Source organism: Pempheris klunzingeri, chromosome 5 (genome assembly GCF_042242105.1).
Source record: "Pempheris klunzingeri isolate RE-2024b chromosome 5, fPemKlu1.hap1, whole genome shotgun sequence".
Taxonomy (NCBI): domain Eukaryota; kingdom Metazoa; phylum Chordata; class Actinopteri; order Acropomatiformes; family Pempheridae; genus Pempheris; species Pempheris klunzingeri.
Genome location: NC_092016.1, coordinates 14,258,922 through 14,282,546, shown reverse-complemented (window position 1 = coordinate 14,282,546; position 23,625 = coordinate 14,258,922). Strand labels below are relative to the sequence as shown.

The 23,625-nt window shown below is 40.6% G+C and overlaps 1 protein-coding gene across 1 annotated transcript; it reads right to left on the bottom strand.

Annotated features, from left to right (window-relative positions):
* Window positions 1–1,087: 1,087 nt before the first annotated feature.
* ttc23 (tetratricopeptide repeat domain 23) lies at window positions 1,088–10,968 on the bottom strand. The gene is made up of 11 exons (XM_070830600.1): window positions 10,817–10,968; window positions 10,445–10,610; window positions 9,629–9,752; window positions 9,023–9,179; window positions 8,796–8,921; window positions 4,418–4,589; window positions 4,148–4,253; window positions 3,668–3,795; window positions 3,232–3,381; window positions 1,413–1,495; window positions 1,088–1,288 (listed from the first exon to the last, which is right to left on the bottom strand). The coding sequence occupies exons 1-11, from the start codon at window positions 10,861–10,863 to the stop codon at window positions 1,180–1,182; spliced, it is 1,368 nt and encodes a 455-aa protein (XP_070686701.1). The 5' UTR covers window positions 10,864–10,968; the 3' UTR covers window positions 1,088–1,179.
* Window positions 10,969–23,625: the final 12,657 nt, after the last annotated feature.

Below are 23,625 nucleotides of genomic sequence, written 5' to 3'. Positions count from 1 at the left end.
ATTTTTAATTGCCCAACAACTAACACTTTGATCTGAACATGTGGTTGAGGAGCTGGGAATTCAAAATGATGAATTAAACCATTTATAAGTTCAAAAAAAAAGGGGCAATGAAAAGCTAATAGTAAGATGACAGAATGAAAAGATGTAGCAGATTGTCAATGATTGTAAAGGATTCAGTATTGTTGTTACAGAAAATATAATCACATCTGGTTTTGATGCACTGTTTGTCTTGTCTGGACGCCTTTTCCTTGTAGACATTTGTTGGTTGTCACAGTGCTGGTTAGAAGGATTCACCTTTGCTCTAACATAAGTGTGTGTACATGACCATGACTATTTTTGGATCATCAGCTTAGTGGAACTGATCATTAGGGTTTGTTGTGCTGTGTGCTAGTTGGAGAGGCAGATACGGTTCACTATAATTATAGTCTGGTTACATGTTTTACACATTTTCTATAAGTGGCTGCAAAATTCACACTTTTGGCACTGTCATAATATATAAATGAGCAAAAATGCAGTGTTAAACTGGGGGTAATATCTTCATGGCTTGCCATGCCTTGAAATCTCCAAAATAAAAAGATTTGTTGCATTTAACTGCCCAGATACAGGATACGTTCATAAAGGATCTCATTTGCAAACTGCAGTAAATTAAACAAAAAACAGTTACATCAGTGCATGTAAACTGTGGCTTAAAAAGGAAACTTTATATATGTAATGTGGAATATGTATATGTATGTACACTGTAATCTGGATATCATGTGCCATTTCATATCATAAAAAGTACATTAGTATACAAAAGATCTACTGATGTATAAACAATGTTCAATGAGTCAAATGTTCAATAAGTGTTTGTCACCATGGATAGCGCAACATCATTGCTTTTATTGACAACGATTTATAATGAACAAATGGGATTATTGCTTTGGTTAACAAGGTTCCAGCCCTTATTTGGAAATTGATAAAATATCTTAACACAATTAAAACTTATTGTGGGTATGTTTTCTGTGTGTGAGTATTTCTTAAAAACTACATTTAACACAAAATCAAGTAGAAACAGTGGACATGACTAGGGAAACTGAAGTTCATTTTCAGCAGACGAAAACAGCAGAAACTATATCGGAATCAGGTATGCCCAAACATGAATTAAAAATTATAGTAGTGACAAAATGAAAAAAGAACATTTCAATAGTCAGAGTTTCCATCATTGCCACTGGATGGTGCATCTGACCATGTGTGAGGTTTTGTTTTCCTTCTACCTTGCCTCTTTTGTCTCTCAACCACCTCTGGTGCCCTGTAAAACATACAATACATGATATTATTACTGAAAGATCTTGCACATGGCTGTTATTTCAACTTACCATCTCCCGTGTCTTAATCAATCATTAAATAAAATCAATTATTGTGTGCAGATTTACCGGGCCAGCATGTCCACAGCTGTTTGTGTTGCTTTTGTTTTCTTGTGCTGAGGACCGTACAACAAACTCTGGATCTCCAGGCACTAAAATTAAAATAAAAACATTTGACAGCAGAATGAATGGTCAGTGGAAGATGAGAGGTGCAAGTCATACTCAGAGGGGAATAAACACTTCCTAGCAACATGTGAATGCACTAAACATCCCAAAATAACCACTGTAGCAGTCTGAGGTTTAGATAACACCTGTGCTGACCACTCGGAGTGTCGGGTCAACACAGGGAATCTGCCAGATTTATTACATTGACTCCGAACCAACGACCTAGGGATCTGAGGTAGTCAACAAATATAAGAAGCAACCTGAGCCATTTCCCGCTCTACATTTAGTTTGGTCCAATCAAATGGGAGGAGTGAGCAATGACTGCTCAGTCCTATGACATCAGAAAATGCTGCCTAATTTAACAAAATCCAGAAAGAGTGAACATTTAATCACTTTCACATGTTTGTGGTTAGACAGCATGTGCAAGTGCGCACACACACATACTCCACCTCATACAAACACACACAAACGCACAAGATAAAAGCCTGCCTGCAATCGTCATGAATAACAAGATGTGAAGGGAACTTTGTTAAAGTAGGGAAAGAGAAAGTGGAGAGTTTCCCTCTTCACCAGGGAAAGTAAAACATTCGGTAATCTGGAACAGATCCATCTGGCCTCTTGGATGTTTTCACCGTTGCTAAGGTTGATGTAATGGAAGGCCTTTTTTCAGCAGAACTACAGAGGAAGGGGGAAATGTCAAGAGTATGCCTGTGTGTGTACCATTGTTCTCTGTTTTCTTTTGTAAAATGTATGTACTGTATCTACTGCATGAGCCAGATTTCCTTTGGAAAACAAAAGTTACTCAGAGTGCGCATGGTGTCATGATGACAGGAAAAAAATGCCCTGACATGTCTGCCATGTGTCAGGCTACTTCAGAAAGGTTACAAGTCGGATGTGGTGTAGAGAGAGTGAGCCCTGATGTACCCTGTCAGCGCAGAGGGGGACTTGGACCCACTTAGATGTCAAAACAAAGCAACATAGCAACTGGGCTCCTTTACTTACAGGCATGTCATTACTAGTACGAAGAAAGACCCATTTACTGGTGTATTTTTGTAGGTTTGATGAGCGACATAGCTGAGCTCATACAGCAAACATGTAGTCACACTGCATGTGAAAACCAAAAACACTCATTACGTAAGGAATAAGTAAAACCAACAGCTATAACATAATAAAATCAACCAAAAGAGTGCTGTTTATTCGGTGCATTTGTGCTGAAAGATATAGGAATGTCACCTTTGTTTCAAAGGACATAATGGCATGCCACACTAATTGGGGTCAATGTCCCTTTAATTGACAGCAGTTAGCAAACTGCCAGTCTCTTTCCAAAGTTGTGTTGCCCATCTGTCAGGCTCCATCCAGACTGAGGAAACACAAAGTCATTCTGTGTGATATTTTACACCAGGGAGGGCGGCTCTGCACACTGCACCCTTCCAAGATTAGCATGTAACTCTGATAGCACTAAGCTTTAGGAGGATGGTGGAAATAGCTCATCTTAATATGACAGGGACTCTTTGTGTGTATATTTTGAACAGGCCTCTCACTGGTGTAAATGGACACACCCACTCACTCCTGGCCTTTTATTAAACCCTCCCACATACTTTGTCGGGGACAATGCAATGTTTGTTGACACGTCTTCTCTGTACAGCATGTCTAATATGCATTTACAGGCTGTGACCAAGATAAAACCTGATTGTGATGTTTGTGTTTTGTAACTTGTGATTACCTTTGTCATGGTTTTGAGGGCCTGCTTCATCCTGCCCTCAGTCATCTCCACACTTCCTATCAGCTGAAGAGTGTCTGCTACCTCAACGCTCAGGTCACCAAATGCAGATCTCTTGGTAGCGAGAGACGCTTTCTGGATCTCCACACATCTCTGCAATGGTATAATAAAAATAGGGAAGTCATCTGTGGCCACCAGTGGTGAGAGGCATGTCGCATTTAGCAGATGGAATAAATCCTCTGACAAACTCTGAGTGTGTTTCCATAGTGCTGCTCAACTAAAACTGTGTAGATAATGAAAATTGGGTGTTTCAAAACTGCATAAGCGAAAATACACCATTTCCATAATACACTTTGCCTGGGAGGAAACTGTCACACTGTTTGTACAGATGTGAATGTTTGGAAGTGTGTGTGTGTGTGTGTGTGTGTGTGTGTGAGACCTCTTGCTGGCCATTGAAGAGGAGAAAACGACAGAAATCATCCTGGGCAGAGAGAAAGGCTGGATCCTGTGGACCTGCAGAGTTTTTGTATGCACTCAGACTCTGCTCAAAGTAGTGACCTGCAGAGTCTACACCAGCATGGGGAAAACACACAAATGATGCAACACGATTTAGATTACGACAGAATAACTATACAGAATATGGTGACAGAATCAATGCGCTACGATTATAATTTTCTTTTTTTCCAGGTGATATACTTTACATAGCTACCACGGAGCATCCATGTGCCTCAAGATAGTTGACATGGGTGAATCATACTGACATGACTGAACATATGTTCAATAAGGCTATTATCAGCCTGGTTTCCATGACACCATCTTGAAGAATTTAACATATAGGAAAACAAAGGAAGGTTGGAAACCTAATTAACCCCTTGTGCATTTCACTCAGACTTTAGCCTCTGTATGTGAATAAACTCACCATTGTGATGGGGCTCTGCTGCAGCAGAAAGCATAAGGGCCAGGCTGTGGGAGATCTGAGCCCCCTCTCGCTCCTCAGGGCTGTGACTCATAGCTATGGCATGAGCCTAGCAGAAACACCCACGTGAAATAAGACAGATCACATATCATCAAATAAGAGATGTGGGAACATTACCTAACAACAAAGCCTGGCACCATCTCAAGAAGCCTTCATGTGCTTATATATGTTAGATAAGAGCTGTGTGTGATGTGCAAGTAATATGCTCCTTGCCTTGTAGAGATGTTCTATGGCGTGGTCCAAATGACCTTTGTCCTGTTCAATGGCGGCCATGTTTCTGTAGACAGAGCATGTCTTCTCTGGCTGACCATAGTCCTTCAGCAGTTGCAGAGACTTCTCACATTGTCTTAAGGCCTCCTCAGGTCTGTTCTGTCTCTTATAGGCTCTATAGAGCAGCAAGGACAAACAAATGGACAGGCTGTCAGAGATGGAAAGACAAACAAAGACAGTGACCAGTTCAGCACACTATATAAGGCAGCAGGGCAGAGCAATGATTAGAGAACAACCCTTCAAATAGTTTGTCTTCATCACTGTGTTTGAAAACATTTGCTCTGCTGCAATGTATTTGAGCAATATATTATAACTATTAGACTTCTGAAAATTAAAAATGCTGTCTAATAACACTCTTTATTTAAAGTATTATTAGTGCACAGTGTACACTCATAAGCCTGTTTCACTGAGGCTTGGTCTCTGGCCAAACCAGACCCAGAGGAGTGGTGAAGGCTTTTTGGCTGATGGCTGCTGTTGAAGGCTTGTGTACTGCAGACTATAATAGGGAATGCTTGCACATTGCCCTTTTAACAGTTTTTTGTTGCATCCTCTCTCGAGTCTCTGTCTCCTCTGGGACTGAAGGTTGCAATGCTACTGACCCCTTCACATTAACCACAGTCTCTCAGACTCTTGACAAGTAATTCCTACGGTGCGTTTCAAACTCATATTCTAAAAAGGTCTAAATTAGGGGATGCTCTTGGATTCTCACTGGAAACCACCAAAGCAGAGCTGAAGACCTAGACATGGCTCTTGATGACACATGCATAGCTAAGAGTTCCACACCTATGACGACTTGTCACCCATCTTTACATGTGCTGTTGCTATGAAGTTCTGAGGCTTCACATGTTTTTCTGATGCACACAGCAGGCTTGGCTCTTTTAAAAGACAGTCACTTCCTGTCACACTGCGCTATGCGTGGGCTTCTACAGAGCAAAAGGGTGGGAGAGAGAGAGAGGGAGAGAGAGAGAGAGAGAGGATAAGACGATGGCTGCATTAACCACTGCAAGGACAGTGGATCCATCAGGCTACCCTGCTAACAGCTTCAAACCATCTAATGGACTCTAAATTTAATTCAGCTCTCAAGTCAAAGGGATGGCCTTTCTCAGAGGACACAGCAGTTACTGCACAATCTCAATCTACATTGCTGTCACACAGCAGTACAGGAAACTCCTTTCTCAAATCAGACAAATCAAATTAAGGTTTTATCCAGCAAGCCTTCCTGTATCATACAGTATGTTTTAGCAGGGGCAGCCAGTGTGAGAAGTCTTAGCTTCACAGTATTAAGTAATGCTCACATCCCCAGACCACATGAATCTGGGTATTCATGGCTCAGTGGTTAAATGCCAGCAGTACAGTTTACAAAAACATTGCAATGGCTCATTTCTTTGAATCTTCCCATGAGTCCAAGATTATCCTAACATACCATGATGGATAGTAGGAGTGCCCCGCCCATAAGTGTTCATAGGGCAAGCACTTCAGGTCCTTTTAGGGCAGCAGGATGGCTGAAGCAGAGCTACATTCCAGTGTGGCTTGAGTCCTGCCATTCTGCCTGCATGGACAGACAGAGACAATACCCTTCTATCCTCTCATTCACTCTGCATCCTTACGCACTTCCTGGCAGAACGGTAATATGCCACTTCCCACTGAAATCTGCTAAGAGTGCACAGGGCAGGGAATTAATATAATTAAGGGTTTGTAGATGTGTTGCCAGGCAAGCCACACAGCCCTCTTTTGTAAACATTTCCAGAACATAGTTGACGCAAGTTTGCTCTGGGTTTTCGTTTGGAAAATGATACAGTAAGGCCGAGCCAAAGTGAAAACAGAGGGACAAAAACACAACAGCTTGCTCCAGCAAATCTGTATGGTGCTCTAAACTGATGGCATTCTGACTGACGAGGCTTTTTATTGTACACCCTAGATATACGTACAAGATAATGGAGATGAATACAAAACTACCTTCTCAGTCTCGGGTAGTGACTCCCAATAATGGCACCTACAACAGAATCCTTCTGGTTTCATTTCAGCCAACTAATCAGAGGTGTGGAGTAAGAGCTAACTTTTTGGAAAAAAAAATAGAATACTCTGGATTTCAAGCACAAGATTACCATTTATGTTTAGTGTCCAGTAGCTATGCTGTGTACCTGGATTATGTTTGTGAATCCAGTCATTAGTCTACATATATCCTACAAGGATAGGGGAAAAGGACCACTGATTACTGCAACGGCACAAACTCTGGAAATTATTTGCACCAAGTTGGTGAAGTGAGAGTGCATTTCGACTGATATGATGCATGGACATGATAATTGAGTTAAGGGTGGAGAGAAACAGAAGAAATGCATTCTTCAGTGTTTATGTTTGAACAAAATCTGTCAACTAAAATGAAGATTTATGGCAGCAGTTATAAAGAAAGAAAATACGTAATCTTCAACCAAGGCCAAGTCTGAGAATGTGCACAACAAATTTAGACAATCAATCAAGCTTCCATGACTAAAATACCCTCTCTGGCTGATCACAAGTGCACACCTTGAGTGTGAATCTGAAACTGAGCAGAATGTTTGGACCAGGATCTATAAGAGAGCGGAGCTAACTTTATTGTTCCAGGCTTTGGTGGGAACATTCCCCTCCATCACAACAGTGTTGACTGACAGAGCTTTAGGAGCATGCCAAATTCTTAGTCATCACCTAACAAAAGAGATTTAGCAAGCTTACACACCAGCCAGAGTCTGCACATTTTTCCAATAACACACATCATGTCAACAAACTGACTCTCTGAAACAGACCAAGATGGCATCATTTACAAATTCCAATAAAAGTAGCTCACCTCAGCTGCTGATAAAGCTTGTTTGTGGTAAATGCTGCAGAAGCACTGCTCTTTGCTTCACAACAAAGCACCAATGTACAAAGTCTAAGATTTATATTCTAAAGCTTACCTGTGAGATGGGGTGCCCTGTTGAATCAAATTTAGACTGAAAATATTGTTCTCTTCACCAAACCTAAAAACTGATCCAAATTCTGCCCCCTGCTTCACAAACAATGTGAAGTTGTGAAATGTTTAAATGAAGACAGGCCTGTATTTTGAAGTTTACAAAATACATAAATTCAAATACAGCAAGCCAAGGTTTAACAGCACGAAGTCATTGGCATGATGATCTAACCCACGTAAGATTATACTTTATTTCCTGATAATGCTTCTAATTTCAACCACAGTGATCTAAGCTATGACAAGTGGATGCTATTTTTTAAGTTGCCAGGCGCCACAGTTCCCTTAAGCGACAATCAGTCTCCCGAAACACTTGATGTCTGTACTTGGTGTCTCCTCCATGATCCACTAAGTCTTTAATCTTTGCCTGAGCATGTAGCACTGCCCTTGGGACCTTTGTTGTCGATACCACCACCAGGTTACAAATGGAGAATGGAATTGGCAGACACAAATCAATAATATGGTAATGGTACTTGCAATGAAGTAGACAAAGCAGCTGACATTTTAACAGAGAAATAAAGGGGCTTTACAGTACCTTCTTATAATAATATTGTAAAGGAGGTCCATCAGATTGCAAACATAACATGCATGTCACGCACAATCTATATGTGGCATGAGGTGATTAATAATTAAGGAGAGAGTCTAGGATAGAGAGAAAGAAAAAAGATATAAAGCATGTGGAGAAAAGAGAGAAATGGATGAGTGGATATGCAGAGACCCCACCCAGCAGGTCTGTAGGGCTTGTTACAAACACGCCCACTCAAACTGCTGAGTGGACTGGACGACAACAGGGGAAATCCTGATTTGTTAAGTTGTTGTTTGTCAGAGAACATGAAATAATGATGAGATAATGGTGTTTTACTAGCATAACCAAGTCAGCAAAAACCTCCTGACTCCAAAAACAATCATGCGAAAGGTTGATTTTATGCAAATTTGCAGGAATCTATTGCCATCTTGTGGCCAAACTTCAACACAAGGTGGTGTATTTGAAATTGGAAGAGTCTGAAAAAGACAAATATTATTTAGTTATGCTAACAGCTGCTGAAAATGTGAGCTCATCCAGGCTACATTCCTCACTGAAAAGACCTGACCAACTGTTACCTTTTAAATGGGAATAGTGCCAAGTTATTTGGCTGAGCTTGAACATGATACTATAAGAGTTACAGGAAATAGAGAAAATCACCCGATTACCAGACAGCCTTGGTAAAATCTGTGTAGCGGCTGCTATTACACACCATAGGCTGTGAGTGCTGCATGAAAGCCTCCAATCTACTGTTTTTATATGTTTATCACTTTTCTATTTTGATTATATCACTGCTGTATGCTGCTTTTTTACTGAACCTGGATAGACCAGTGGAGATTTCCAGCTCAGTCTTGAGCTTCTCTTCCTGGTTGATGCCACCATGTTGATGGAGCTCCTCAAGGACTTGTTCTGCCTCCAGAAAAGAAGATTTTGCTGCCTCAAGAGTTGAAAAAAAAAAAGTCAAGGACTTATTCCGCTTGTCATTTGAGTTGATATTTCTGTTCAATCCCATGCATTACTGTAAAACATATCATGGCAAGGATATTTAGCTGTGAGCAGAGCAGCACCTCCCCGTGTGAGGTGTACACTCAAAAGACACGAAAGAACCTCGAGCTTTTGGCCTCTGCAGGAGGAGACAGAGGAGCAGAAAGGCAGCAACTCTCTGGCCAGCGCAGAGTGCTCCTCAGCCTGCAGCCCCAAACCTGAGGGAACAAAGAGCAATCACTGAGTGTAAACTGAGCAGCATGCTGACTCTAAATCTGAACATCATCTTAATAATATCACTAATTTACAATAATTTCATTAGCTGGCAAAGATTAAAAACTAGTGCAAAGCTACACTGCATGAAGAACTACTACTGTAGTAGATAAATCACTATAAAGCAAAGGCAGCAACATGAATTGATCATATTGAGGTCAAGTATATGTGAAGTAAAATGATCTTAAAACAGTTCTTAGTTCTTTAATGCAAGATGAGGCATCTGTCATGGATAAAAATAGGTCAAATAAATAGGTGCATGAATTACTGATGCATCACTTGAAGATTGCCATATGGCTTGTGTATAAGTCTCAAGTGGTAATCTTTTGAAAATCAATTTCAGAATCTGCAGTTAAGACTTGAAAACTACACAGTATAATCTTTGTAAAATTACCTTTGAACTGGAAATACGCTTTAGCCAGTCTAGCGTGGGCCTTGGCCAGGTTCAGATGTTCCTCTCCATATACCAGCCTGGTCAAAGCCACACAACGCACCAGGTCCTGGATGCAGGCATCAAACTAAGCAAACACAGTAAATGATCACTACCATTCTTGATACACTAAATGAATCTGAGAAAATGAAATTTGATAATTGACTCTTTAAGTCACTTATCAAGCATTTCGCTGGTTTCCTTAATTTGAGGGTTTAGTGCTTTTCTCTGTTTTGTACTGGAGTGGAATAGCTTTGGGTTTTGGCTTGTTGGTCAGAAAAAAGCTGCCTGATGAAATAATTTTTTAACTAAGAGAAATTCTTTCCTTTTACTGCCAAAATTGATTCATTTAGAATAATAGAGACCATTCAGTAATGAGTGCCTTCGCGTGCACCTTGGTTATGATTGGGTGTGTAGTATGCTGGTTTCATGTTGCCCATGTAAACATCTTATCCTGGTCTCAAACAACTAAATTATAATGTCCTGGGTTTTATAAACTTGGATTTGGTATCAGGAGCACTCTGACTGAAACCTGGAAGCTGTAGCATGTGAACACCTTTCTGATCATTGACTGCTGGTAAAGAAACCTGGATAAGACTGTGCATGCAAATATAGTCAGCAATAATTATTAGTAGCAGTCTTAGGGCTGTGCATACAGCTTGTATAGACTCCTGAATATGCTTAAGGCTTGTAAACAAGACCAAAGTCTGCTTCTCAGCACTAGACAGCAAAAGTACTAATAATGACCATGATTTGAATTTGTCACTGCAACCTACCCACCTCTTGGTTGTCTTCATGAGCCTGAGCTCGGCTGTCAAAGTGTTTTAGCTTTTCTTCAGGTGGCATCATGATAAATTCCTTCTTTGTATATCCAGTCTGTGAAGGACTCAGCGCACCTGAGTCACCGGAAGTAGACGCGTCCACGTCCCTGTTGGAGTTTCCTATGCTGTCAAACAAGGTACGTCAACAATGCATTTTGGAAACAGTTTTTGCAACCTTTTAGTAAGCCTGAAAGCACTTTATAGACACGGGTATACTTATTAATACAAAGTTAATACTCGAGTTGATGCCCGTATCATCGAGAACCACCTACCAACAACTACATTGACTCCACGGGTTTAACTAAATGTTAGTAAGAAGAAAACGACTTACGCAGCCGGAGACTCGGAAAAAATGGATCGCGTTTTTGTCATAGCCATTTTTACAAGCAATTCACATAAGAAGTATGGGACTGGACAGTGTTAAACAGCCTATTTCTGTGATGTTAGCCGCGAAATCTTCGGTTTGTCTTCCTCTCGGTTTTGTTTCCGTGGTTACGCCGCTGCGCGCGCTAGCAGCTCCATCCTCGTCCTGCGGGGTGCGTTCAAGAGCTGCGCTGTTCTCAAACGAGCCAATTCAGATGTATTTGAATTACTTACAAACACAACCGAGAGGTAAAAGAAAGGAAAAAAAAACGTTTATTAAGAAGCTGCTCCGGCCCCACAGGTTTGACAGCGCTGCATCTGTTTTAGGGTGAGACCTTTATCATTTTTTCACTGTTTTTATTGGTTTTAGATCACGAGAGAAAGAGCATAAATAAGAAAGACGTTGCCCATGCTTCTTAGTGTGGTGACAAGGAGTTATTCCCAGCAGAGCACCCAACTTCAGCCAGAGTAAGTCTGAGTATCCGGAGTAATTGGAAACACCTGCGTGGCCGTGTGCAGGAATAAAGCGCTATTAATGACATCATTTGGGCCGTAAAACAGGCTAATGCTGCCTGAACTCAAGGCCCTGTTGTGAAGGGGTCCTACTGTCAAGTCCTCCATCTTTAAGTGTTGTTCTCATTTGTTGCAAAGTCCTTAATGTGTGTTTATCAAACTACTACGCAGCACGTCATGGGCCACGCAGTAACCAGGCCTAGAAAAAACTGTTTTGCACTGAGTTTTGATAAATGGGGGGTTAACAGGGGGCCATCATCCTGTTCCATTACCATTACGGCTTCCTACCGTGTTGATCTGAATATGCTGATCATTGGATACTTGATTCTGTAAACGCAAAAAACACCAGCTCCAAACTTAACTAACTTAGCTATTTGCATGACTTAATCAAATCTGTGGTTTTCAGTTGCAGATGGTGACACCTGCTTTTACAGCGTGACAATAGATACTACTGCTATACTTCATTAGTAACTTGTATTGAATGTTTTTTTTATTATATTTTCTGATAATATTTTATTTTAAAATACAGATGCTGAACAAAGAAACAGAACAATATCAGCTGTAAAAATAATTTTAAATAGTTGGTTTCAGTGTGAGTTTTGGTCCAGTCAGATCCTGCTAATGTTGAGTTGACTGTGACTGCAGTTGTTGGTCAAAGTCTTGGTTGCTCATGCTGTGAGCGTTATACATTTTCTTTTTCCTAAATACGCATAAACATAGAAATACAATTTAAGTCAAACTGTTTTCTCCTCTCATTACCGGTGTAGTACAATTTATGTGAAAACTCTTTAACATATTTTGAACACATTGATTGTAGTGTTCTAATATGTCCACAAGATGTCAGTGTAGTAACACAAGAGCAATGGTCTCACTCGTACTGTAAGTGCTACAGTTGGGCTCAAGGGAGTATTTTCATAGTGTTGTTCTGTTTTGAGAATCGATGGCTGGGATTTTGGGCTCTCCTTAGGGATTGTACACTTTTAAGTGTTAAACTGGCTATATGTAAACCCCAGGGCCATTCTTCTTTTTTCAGTACTAACCAAACTGCATCCTCAGCACTTCTCATTTATTTCATGTTTTCTCAGACCTCTAAATATGTCACTTATTTTTTAGTTAACCTAATTCTGTCACCTACATGTGCAAACAGTCTGAAAAATGGTAAAACATGAACATCAGTTTGCCTGTCAAATATTTTATGGTGACTTACCTGCAAGGGTTGCATAATCAAAAGCATCCTCATGAATAGAAGAAGCCTTCCCATATATAAACTAGGGCCATACATTCTCTGCATCCTTATTGGTTAATATACTGTATGGGAGTGCCAACACTGACCATAAAGTTGTGGAAAGTCAGCTGCTAATAGCTCATTAGTTTTAATGGGTAGGTGCTAAATGGACTGACATGGTGGTGCACAGATTGATGGGTGCCATTCAAATGAAATGGTTAACAATGAACATGAAAGATGTCTGTCTTTGGTTCTGTAACCTTTAAAAAAACAGCACATTTTCGTGAAGTTTTTTTTTTTCGGCAATTGTTTGTGGTTCTCTGAAGCTTCGCTGAGATTTAAAAAAAGAAATGGTATTTGCTCACAGGCTCCTCTTCTGTCCAAATCTCCTGCAAATAAAACAGATTAAATTGTCTACATAGCAACATGCTTCCCCCTCTATTTAGCTATTCACTTTGTAGCACGGACTTTACAATTAATTTCAATGCTGCACAATGTGCATCCATTTTATAATGTGTATGCACTTTTGTGGTTGTAAAAATCTGAATTGGAAGTCTAGATGCAGATGAAGAACTGTTGGGCTTTTCAGAATTAAAATAAAACATGGCGTTAAAAATACAGATGAGGAATACCTGTGTTCCACATCATCCTGTACCTTTATAGTCAGAAATGCTATATGCCAATAGTGAGAAGAGGAAATGTACATTTCCTAATGAAAATATCCTTTCTTACATCAGTGCCCAAAATCCATGCCAAATAAACAAGAAGTAACGTCTCTGTGGCTGCTTTGAGAAATTGGTCTCTGGAGACAGCTTTCTAGGTTAATTTATTCTGTATCAGGCTGGCAGTATGTGTACTGTCCCCACTTTTAAACTCGGGGCAGGGCACATTTTGTGTGCAAGACTGCCTAAGATAACTTCTCATGGCTCCTTGGGATGGCTGCTGCCGGTTGATTCTGGCAGGCCATGAGACAACCCGTTTATTTGTTTGTTTGTCCCGTGAGTTTTTGGCTGGCCCTTCAGGGTTCTGTTTGGCCCCGGTCCCTGTTGGGCTTCTATTTCTGAAACCCAAGTGGCTCTTAATGAAGCTGGTAGGGTTGGCATGGGCCCTCAGCAAACCCAGGCCTGATCAGACCCTTCTTCTTCTGCCTTGGCAGCCACACTCCATTTGCTCCCTCTGGCTTCCTAATTTAGTAACGGTGGGTAAAAATATGTGCTAACGAACAAGGTCTGGTATGTCAGGCTGGCGTCCAGAGAAGAGGGAGAGAGGGGAGGGGGGTGAGGAGAGAAGGAGGGGGTGGGAGGGGGTCTGTTTTCACAGCAGGCACCCAGTGACAGGGGTAGAGTCACTCAGACCTCTCTGACATCTGTGTGTTTGTGTGTATGTGTAGATATTCAAGGGAGTGTGTGGGGGTGGATGATGAGAGGTGGAGGGCGAGCACTTAAAATTTCCCACCCTTGCCAAACTCCATTCAAACACTTCTAATCATTCTTTTGTTTCATTCCAATCACACTATGAGTCTGCAAAGTAAACCTGAGATACGTAGTGCAAACTATTGAAAGAAATGAAAGAAATTTGATCTCAAGTTACGATCTAATGTTTTTTTTCACACTATCTGCAGTTTTCAGAGTCTGGCTTAAGGCAATTTATGAGTCCTCCATCACTTACTTTCTGGAAAAAAGAGCTTCAGAGAATCCATACCATATTCCAGGTATAAACTATGAAATTTATAAACTATGACACATCAATGAACATTTTGGACTTTATGTGTATGATTTTAAGCTGTATTTCTGTGCTGTTTAGCATCTGTAAGGACTTCTTGGATCTGTAGGGGAACCCTTTTACATGTGGGCAACACAGCTTCCAGGTTCAGCACTATGCAAACTGAAGGCTTAGCTACAAACCATGCAGGCAGCGGAAGAAAAACATGTTTTTAATGTATGTTTACCCTATACACCTCAGGCTTTCAAAGTTCCCCATTTTCCGTGGACCCAATTCAACAAACATTAATGGTGAATAACTTTATTGAGGCCATGTCAGTTACAGACACAGGAGAGGTGGTGCCAGTAAATGTTCTTGTGATCATACAATGGTTCCAAATATTCGATACTGTAAAATGCTCTCTTCCTAAAATGGCAGACCTGCTTTGGAACTGACAAGTGTTAGCCCTTAACATGCAATGCATTTAATTCATTGTTATGTGGTGCAGAATGTCCACTGCCTGAGCTGAATCCTGTGCTTGCAATTACTCCATTTTCATCTGACAAGACACTCAGCCTTAGAAATCTGCCCTCAAGCACTTTAGCACTTGCCCTTCCTGTTCACAGTTTAAGAGGCTCATGGCAACCTTGTCAACTTTACTTGTAAACCCAAAGCTTTAGATGAAAACAGAAAACCTCCCTGTTAGTTGGAAGGTGGCAGCAGCTGAAACGCTAAATTTATAGGCAGGATAACAGCTGCTTGGCGTACTGTTACTGTAGATCTTCATGGATTAAAAGACATGATTAGTCACAAAATTTGTGTCTTGCATCTAGTTGCACAGAGTTTTGGTGAAAAAGTCTTGCACTGAACTTTTGCTTCACAACTCTGTGGTATCAGCCAGACAAGGTAACAAACCGCACTGTCCTCAGCCTCTGCAGGAACAGTGTTATTGACATGCAACATGATTCATATAACTGATGACAAGGTTGTCCTCTGCAAGCAGGATCAGAATGAAAAGAACTGCACAACACAATTAACATTTTAGTTTAGAACCATATTATGTATATTTCATACTGTTTTAGTTTAATGTTACAGTTTTTCCCAGTACAATACTTGAAAATATTATACATTTGCACAACTTTCTCTTTGGAACTATTATAGCAGTTTCATGAAGAGATCATTTGCTGTTTGATTGTTCACACTTAATAGTGGGCTAACAAGTCTGAGACCAGATATTATTATATCTTAATGTACAACTCTACCCAGCTAAGTGCTTTACCTGCCAACACAGGAATGTGCCAGTGTTGCAGAAAAAGAATTTGAGGATCCAATTCTCTGATAAATAAATGCCTACAAACTCATTTTTGGAGTAATCATCAATCACATGCTCAAACTTGTCGAATATGTCACAGTTATTTGTTAAAACCGCAAACTAGGCCATAAACTTTGCACAGCTGTCCCCACTTCCTTTGTTAGTTAACCCACAGACACCCACTCCCCAGCAATGAGCATTGGCCCCTGTTAGAACATATAGTGTTTAGAGTAGGCATTGACGGAGTAGATGTACTTAATGTGAAATATTTTTTATATAGTGTCTTCGATAATAAAACGAAAAAACGTGAAATGGCAGTTCTGAAGTTAATAAAGTATTACACTACCTTTGAGACATCTTCATTTATCTTTTGAAAACAACATTGTGCATTTCTTTTCATCTATAAATTGCAAACTTGGGTGAAACTGCCTCATTTCTATAGCTCTTAAATTGCACGAGTGGTTTACCACTTGAGCAAAGTTATCCTATTTTGACTCACAGCAAATATGCCAATGTCTCCACAGCTGCTACACTTCAGATAAAGCACATTATTCGCACATTGAATGAGAAATGTGTTTCAGTAGCGTAATCAAAGTATTTGTGCAAGTAACGCGGCTGTTAAGACGTAGAAACAAAGCCAGGCACTTAAGCCAGGCACCCCCTTCCTTTCAACTGACTGAAGCTGTCCACAGCAAAGACATGATAGTCACAGTACGATAAGATAAGCTCTGTTTCCATCCAGCAGCATCGTTCCATGCCAGTGCTTTGTTTAACAATAGTTTTGAATTCAAATGTGAATTGTTCTCTGCTATGGCAAAGACTTAGAGTGGCTTAAACTTGTGTTTATCCTTACCCAAACCTTGGCCTAATTTGAAGCATATGCAGAAGACAAATCTACTATTGTTTCACCACTAAAGCTTCTTCTCTCCTTTCTATTCAATGTCAAAATCAAAGATTACGGAGAGCTTTGGAGGTGATATTGCCATTCTTTGTTTAGACAATGGCACCATAAACCAATAACTGCGTTTTGTGTGCTAACAGTGTGTACAGTCCTTCATAATTGCAATTTTAGCAGCATTGTGACAGGGAGATATGTGTATGGGGGAGTTTCATATTCTTCCAATAGTCCTACAATCAAGTTTTAGCTGCTAAAACATGGATCAGCAACTGTTCGCCAGACATTTCTAAAACACATACACACACCTACATACACACACACACACACACACACACACACACACACACACACACACACACACACACACACACACACACACAGTGTGTAGCACTGCCAAGGACATCCCTCCAAACAATGAGAGGATGGTGCAGCTCCTTGTCCTTGGTACACTGTGGTCCAGCCTTGCGGCCCCCATCACCAGGGGAAACTCTGCAAGTTGCCCATTTGCTCACTTAGAGTGCTGCAATTAGCACAGCTAATTGTGCTTGCACTACAGACAGGTCCAGCATAAAAACATGTTTCATCTGCTTCTCTAACTACATGTGTAAGATGTGCGACATCTGTCCAGGAAAAAAAGAGGAACAGAGAACCTCTCTGTCCAAAAGAAAAAAAAAAAAAAAGAAGTTTAAAAATAGTTTCTTTTCCATCTCACTTAATGTAACATATAATCTGAGATGCACAAAAGTCAGTCAATAACACTGGGGAACAATTTGAAAAAAAATTTCTGTTGAGTTAGATTTTTATGCTGATTAAAACTAAAATTGGCATGCTGATTCCAAAATTGCAGTCAGTTTTTTTCTAGCACGTCAAGTTTTTTCTCCACAGCTTACCCTCCAGATAAGCAAAATTCCACTGATTAGCTGTAGTAAGACTTGCCAGCTGATTACGATTGGACTCATCTACAGCTACATGGCAACTTGTTTGTGCAGTCACAATTGAGAGTGCGATGAGAGGTGTGTGCAGCTCCCAATAGGTCAGTACTATCAATATCTGCAAACAGAAAGCTAGCATAGTAAGAATTAAGAGGATTTGTGCTGGCTTTTCTCTTAACCTTGTAACCATCGGCATACTGTTGTAAGTTCTATTCCGTTTTATGCTGTTTTTTTAGTTTTCAAAGCTTGTAACTATTCCATCTTAGTGTTTTATTTACATAGGTATATATTTCCTTTGTTCCAGATCATGTCTGCTCCTGCTACTTCTCGTCGTAAATTCCTAAACAACCCTGACTCCTTTTGCTATATTTGTGGTAGTTTCACCATTCCAAGTCAGAGGGCAAACATCGGTGCATTTGTCAAACAAGCATATTTTGCATATTTTAAAGTAAAACTCTGTGATCAAGACAAGCCATGGGCCCCTCACAAAGTGTGCAAGCAGTGTGTCGAGAATTTACGGATGTGGACCAAAGGAACACGTGAAAAGTTGGCATTTGGTATCCCCATGGTTTGGCGAGAGCAAAAAGATCATTGCACAGACTGTTACTTTTGTTTAGTGAAAACATCAGGATTTAACAAGAAAAATAAAAGTAAAATAGAATATCCTAATCTACCGTCAGCTATAAGACCAATGCCTCATTCATCTGAAATTCCAGTGCCAGTTTTTGAACAACTACATCCTCTAGAAGAGCTGAGTGATGCTGAAGAACACAGTGACAGCAATGATGCAGATTTTGAAAAGGATTCAGTTCGTAGGGGATTTGATCAGCACGAGTTGAATGATTTGGCATGTGATTTGGGCCTATCAAAAAAAGCTTCAGAAATCCTAGCATCAAGACTGAATGAGAAAAACTTACTTGAACAAGGAGTGAAGGTATCATACTTTCGAACCAGAGAAAGTACATTTCTGCAGTACTTTCGAAGTGACAGCGGCTTTGTGTTTTGCGTTCCTGGTTTCCTGGTTTACTGAAGGAATTAGGGCTTTCAATCTACAATCTGAATGAATGGCGAATGTTTATTGATAGCTCAAAGCGGAGCTTGAAGTGTGTCCTTCTACACAATGGCAATTTATTTGGTGCAGTCCCTATTGGGCATTCTGTCTGTCTTCGTGAAGAACATGGAGATGTAAAGAGAGTCATTGAGTTATTGCAATATGACAAACACAATTGGATCATCTGTGTTGACCTTAAAATGGTGTGCTTCCTTCTTGGTCAGCAACGTGGGTACACAAAGTATCCCTGCTTTCTCTGTATGTGGGATAGCAGAGCTTGAGAGAAGCATTGGGTTGAGACGAATTGGCTTCCAAGATCTGATCTTAAACCTGGAGATCCCAACATTCTACATGAGCCACTTGTTGACAGGAAGAAAATAATATTCCCACCTCTGCACATAAAACTAGGTCTCATGAAGCAATTTGTAAAAGCATTGCCAACTGATGGCGACTGTTTCAAGTACATCATCTTGCAATTTCCTGGACTGTCAATTGAAAAAATCAAGGCCGGTGTGTTTGATGGTCCACAAATTCGGCAGCTCAACAAAGATGAACAGTTCACCGGGACTATGTTGGACCTTGAGACGAATGCTTGGTTATCATTCAAAGACGTCGTCAAGAACTTTCTTGGAAATACACGTGCTAGTAATTACACAGAAATTGTTCAGAAACTATTGGAGAGCTACAAAGCGCTTGGTTTCAACATGAGTATTAAACTACATTTTCTGCATTGCCATCTTGCCAGCTTTCCGGAAAATCTTGGTGCTGTTAGCGACGAGCAAGGTGAACGATTTCACCAAGATTTGAAGGTTATAGAAGAACGTTATCAGGGTAGATGGGATGTACATATGATTGTTGGAGCATCAAACGCGATAGTCCTCAAGTTGAACACTCCAGAAAGAGCCATAAACGTAAATTGTTACCTTAACTACTTGCACACAATTATAATTACAGTAGCCATATCCTTTGTAAAAACACAATAGTGTTAAATAAACATTGCAGTCATGCCTGTTTCTTTCATATTTCAATGTATGTCAATATTTGAACATTTTTATAAAACAAGCACATATCTGTTAAGTACAGTATTTTTCATATTTTTTAAGAAAACGGGGATCCTATAGTTCAAAAACTTGACGTGATAGAGAAAAACTGAGATCAGTTTTGGATTCCGCACCCCAAAATTAGTTAAAAACAGCTGTCAGACCTAACTCAACAAAAATTGTTCCCCAGTGTAATGTTTCAGTAGAATTGTTATTGATTTGATAATGAGAGCATTTTGTGAAAATGGCACTTTTGTACTGTTACTTTTAGCAGTTTGAGCAGGGTGCCAACTGCTAAACAAACTGATGCCCTCTGCTTAAAGGTTCTCGATGTGAGAACGCCTCACTCATTCCTGGCTGCTGGATCTTTCATTTGTTCTTTTTTCATTTTCTACACAATCGCTGACTGACAACCTCTAGCTTTTGTGCTACTGTGTTAATAGTGTAGCTGAGTCTGTCGCTTTGCATAGAAAATATCGGTATATTAATGTTCTGAGCGTTGTATAGAGAACTTAAAGCTCAAATGAATCATTAACTCCTGAGACAGACCCAAGAATTTGCCTCCAAAATGAATGGTAGGAAAGGGAATAGGAATATCAAAGGGGTTGAGGGTTTGTCACTTACCTTTGACTATGAATGTGAATGAGAGGCTAAATGTCTGCCTGTGTTTCGCTGACCTTTGTGGCTCCTCTGCCGACTTGGTTCAGGTAAGAGCAGGTTGTGTGATGCTGTGGTATCAATAATGGAAGAAAGGCAACCCCCTCCCTCTGGCTGCTATGTGGGTCAGAGGAGGCTCTCTGTGGATGGGAGAGATTGATGAAGAGCACCAGGGAGAGCGTCGGAGCGCCTACCTCACAGCAGTGCAACCCAAGCCGCTCCCCCTGCACTTGTTCCGAGGCCCCCCTCCTGAGCTGCAGCGCCTGGCGCTCTTTAAATGACCTTCAAATTAGCCTTATTTTTCAGGGCCCCAAACCCCTTCAGGGTCCTTCCTGGAAGGATGGTGGGTCTTGTTCTCAATCTCTTTCTCTGCTTTTTCTTTTGTTATCCTCCTGTTGACCACAGATGGAGTAGAAAACCACAGTGGAGTCGAGCTTGTGTAGCAAAGGTGACTGATTCTCACTCCTGTTGTATTTCTGATGTAATCAGACAAGTGAGCTGTTATGTGTCTCTGATTATGCAATTACACACACACAGATACACATCCACAAACACACAGTTTTTTACCTTTTCATTACAACTACTCTTTCAAACAAATCCCCTTGTCACACATCCTCATTTCAGCATCTGCCGACAATGATACATGTAGTGTTTTGAGAGGCTCGTGAGCGTGATGGTGGATGGGAGTCACAGAGGGACCCTCCTGCCACTACATCACAGAACAACACACTGTCAAGCCAGCCATCCATCACTGCAGCTTTGGTTTATGTACACACAGCAGGTCATGCTGGTCCTGTGTCCAGACCTGACGCAGAGCTCTTGATTATCCATTTGCATTAAGAGAAACACCCCTCTCTAATGGAACTAAATGACTCAGGCGGCTGCAATTTGTAAGGTTATGTTTTGCTTTTAATGGAATGGCTATCTACGCAGCTTTCATTTATGAACTTTTTCAGCAATTTTCAGGATGATTTGCTCTCAATTTAGGTTTATTATGGTAAGACAAATTCCCTAATCTCATCTCTCCACACCTGTGACAAAAATGTGGAGGGAGAAGGAGCTGTTCACAAACTCACCTCACCAATCAACAACAATCTACAGCAAATGGTAGAAACAAACACTCAGGCAGCGAATCTGTTAGGTGATGCTTTAAATGGCCCTCTTAGCTGTGTGCACAGTGTATCATAGCAGCCTTAAAGGTGACCTTAGACTGTACAGTACAGGCATATGTTGCACCCTTTTGGGAAAAGCTTTGACTTTTGTTTCATTTTTATTACACTAGGGTGAAGCCTTACCTCCAAGAAGACAATGCACCTCCACACAGTACCGGCATTATAAATTTTATTTGCACAAGTGGCAATTTGTCATGGAGAGCTTTTTAACATCCTCTCCCTTTTTTAACTGACCTTGTGCAGAATAGTTCATGGAAACTTTTAAATCGCCAAGTGAGGATAATGTAGTGACGACTGCACAATAATTATGCCCTCGTCAGAAACCTCTCTGTAGGTATTCAAAAGGAACACATATTCCTTTTCATGACGCATATTATTGATAAAGGTAAATAGCCAAAAAAATGAGATCAAAATTCAAAGCAGTCTCTTTTCTCCCCCAGGTTCCCCTTGCTTGCTTTTGACACTCTGCCAAACATTTGGAGCTAATTCTCCAGCTATCGTGATGGAAAATCGACAGACGGGATTGTAACTCACAGGCAGCAAGAGAGTTAGAGAGCAAACATCAAGGGGAATCAAGTTGGAAAACATAATAAGTCATCGTGTTAGCTCTGGAGTGAAAGAGATGGTGTGAAAATAGGCAAGAGGACAACCAGAGGTGGGGCATGACTGATGGCTGGGTAGGATGGGGGCTTGTTGCTCCAGAAGGGCAAACCTGACCTGATTGATTGGCTAGTATTTCAGTGAGGGCCCCATGCCCATTTGCTTATGATGCTGGAATGCTTTGGTAGCATTTTGGAGAAGGAGTAAAGACAAATGATGAACAGTCAGTGAGAGATGAAACATTATTTAGGGTGAATTAGGAAAAAAGGAGAATCAGGCCATGGAAGGAGATCCTGATGATATTTATATGATTTCAGCAGAATTAGGTCTGTTTAACTCTTGAGTGCTGCCTTATTATGTTGTCTTTCATGTATGACTTACACAGGAAAAAAGTGCAGGTGTGTCGTGGTTGAATTTCATTGAAACTTTACACTATAAAACACTACACTACATACATATAGAAACAAGACTAAGAGTCTACAGGTATATGAGGCTGCATACAGGTACAGTGATGCTTTAATGCTAGCACCAGCATGTTAACCAGTGCACACTCACAACATGCTACTGTTTATTATCTTAGTTTAGCTAAATTAATGCTAAACACAAAGTGCAGCTAAGGCTGATGAGTAATTTTTGCAGGTATTTAGTCATACACTGAAGTATTAGGCACATTGAAATTTTGACCTGATGACCAGATAAAAAATTAAGAGATCAAAGTTATTACATTTTATCCTGAGGGGGACATGAATGTCTGCACCACATTCGTGGCAATCCACTAAAAAGTCCTTTATACTTCACTTAAATCATAACTGTCAACCTGCTCAACTGCTGGTGGCACCAGAAATAAATCCAGAGGATCACCAAAGTCAGTACTGTCCATCCTATTGAATCATGCCATGTCTGCACATGCCAATCTATGTGATAGTTATTGAGCTATTTCAGCAGACAGACAGAGCGACACTGCCATCCCTAGACCAGCACCATAAGCATGGTTAAAACCCATGATTTTTGGTTTATTAAGCTTTACATTTCTCTTGTCTGCTTAATTTTCTCTAGCAGCACTCCTTCATTACATTATCATAATGAGAGGCTCATGTACTTTGAGGGTTTTATTGCATTAAACTTCATATCTAATCTCCCAGTCTCTCCTGAATAGTGTATGGCTCTGTTCCATGAACTACAACAGAAAGAAACACTTACGTTTGGAATGTGCTTCACTGAAGAGCTTTTCTCCATCTGGATAGTGGGGTTGCTGTTTCCTGACTGTCTAATATCTATCCAGAGAGGTTATTACAGAGAGAGGGATATCATGGTGCATTATCCACAGACATGGTATAAAAACAATCATGGAAATGTACTGAGCCCTTTGCAAGAACATGGCCAGCTGTTTGGCTGTTTTAAAGGAGGGAAGAGGATACATGCTGCTTCCACGTTGCACTTTTCCTCTGCTTTTGCCTCTTTGAACTTACTTCAAACATTAGTCAGTGTGTGTTTAGTGTCATGCCAGCCATGTGGATGGCATATGCTAACCCTGCTATTGGGCTGGCTGGTTATACTGTAGGTGTGTGAGTGTGTGTGACCAGTAGCTCTTGGTCATGTCCCTGAGCTGTAACTTTGATGTGAGGTGGTGGATGCCGGTGGTTTAGAGGTGATGACTGAGGTAAACGTGTGTATGG

Coding starts and splice junctions, on each gene's coding strand:
- ttc23 (XM_070830600.1), bottom strand. CDS start 10,863: ATGGCTATGACAAAAACGCGATCCATTTTTTCCGAGTCTCCGGCTGC. Junction 10,611..10,816: donor TTTTCCGAGTCTCCGGCTGC/GTAAGTCGTTTT, acceptor CTTGTTTGACAG/CATAGGAAACTCCAACAGGG. Junction 1,496..3,231: donor CCCTCAAAACCATGACAAAG/GTAATCACAAGT, acceptor TTTTAATTTTAG/TGCCTGGAGATCCAGAGTTT.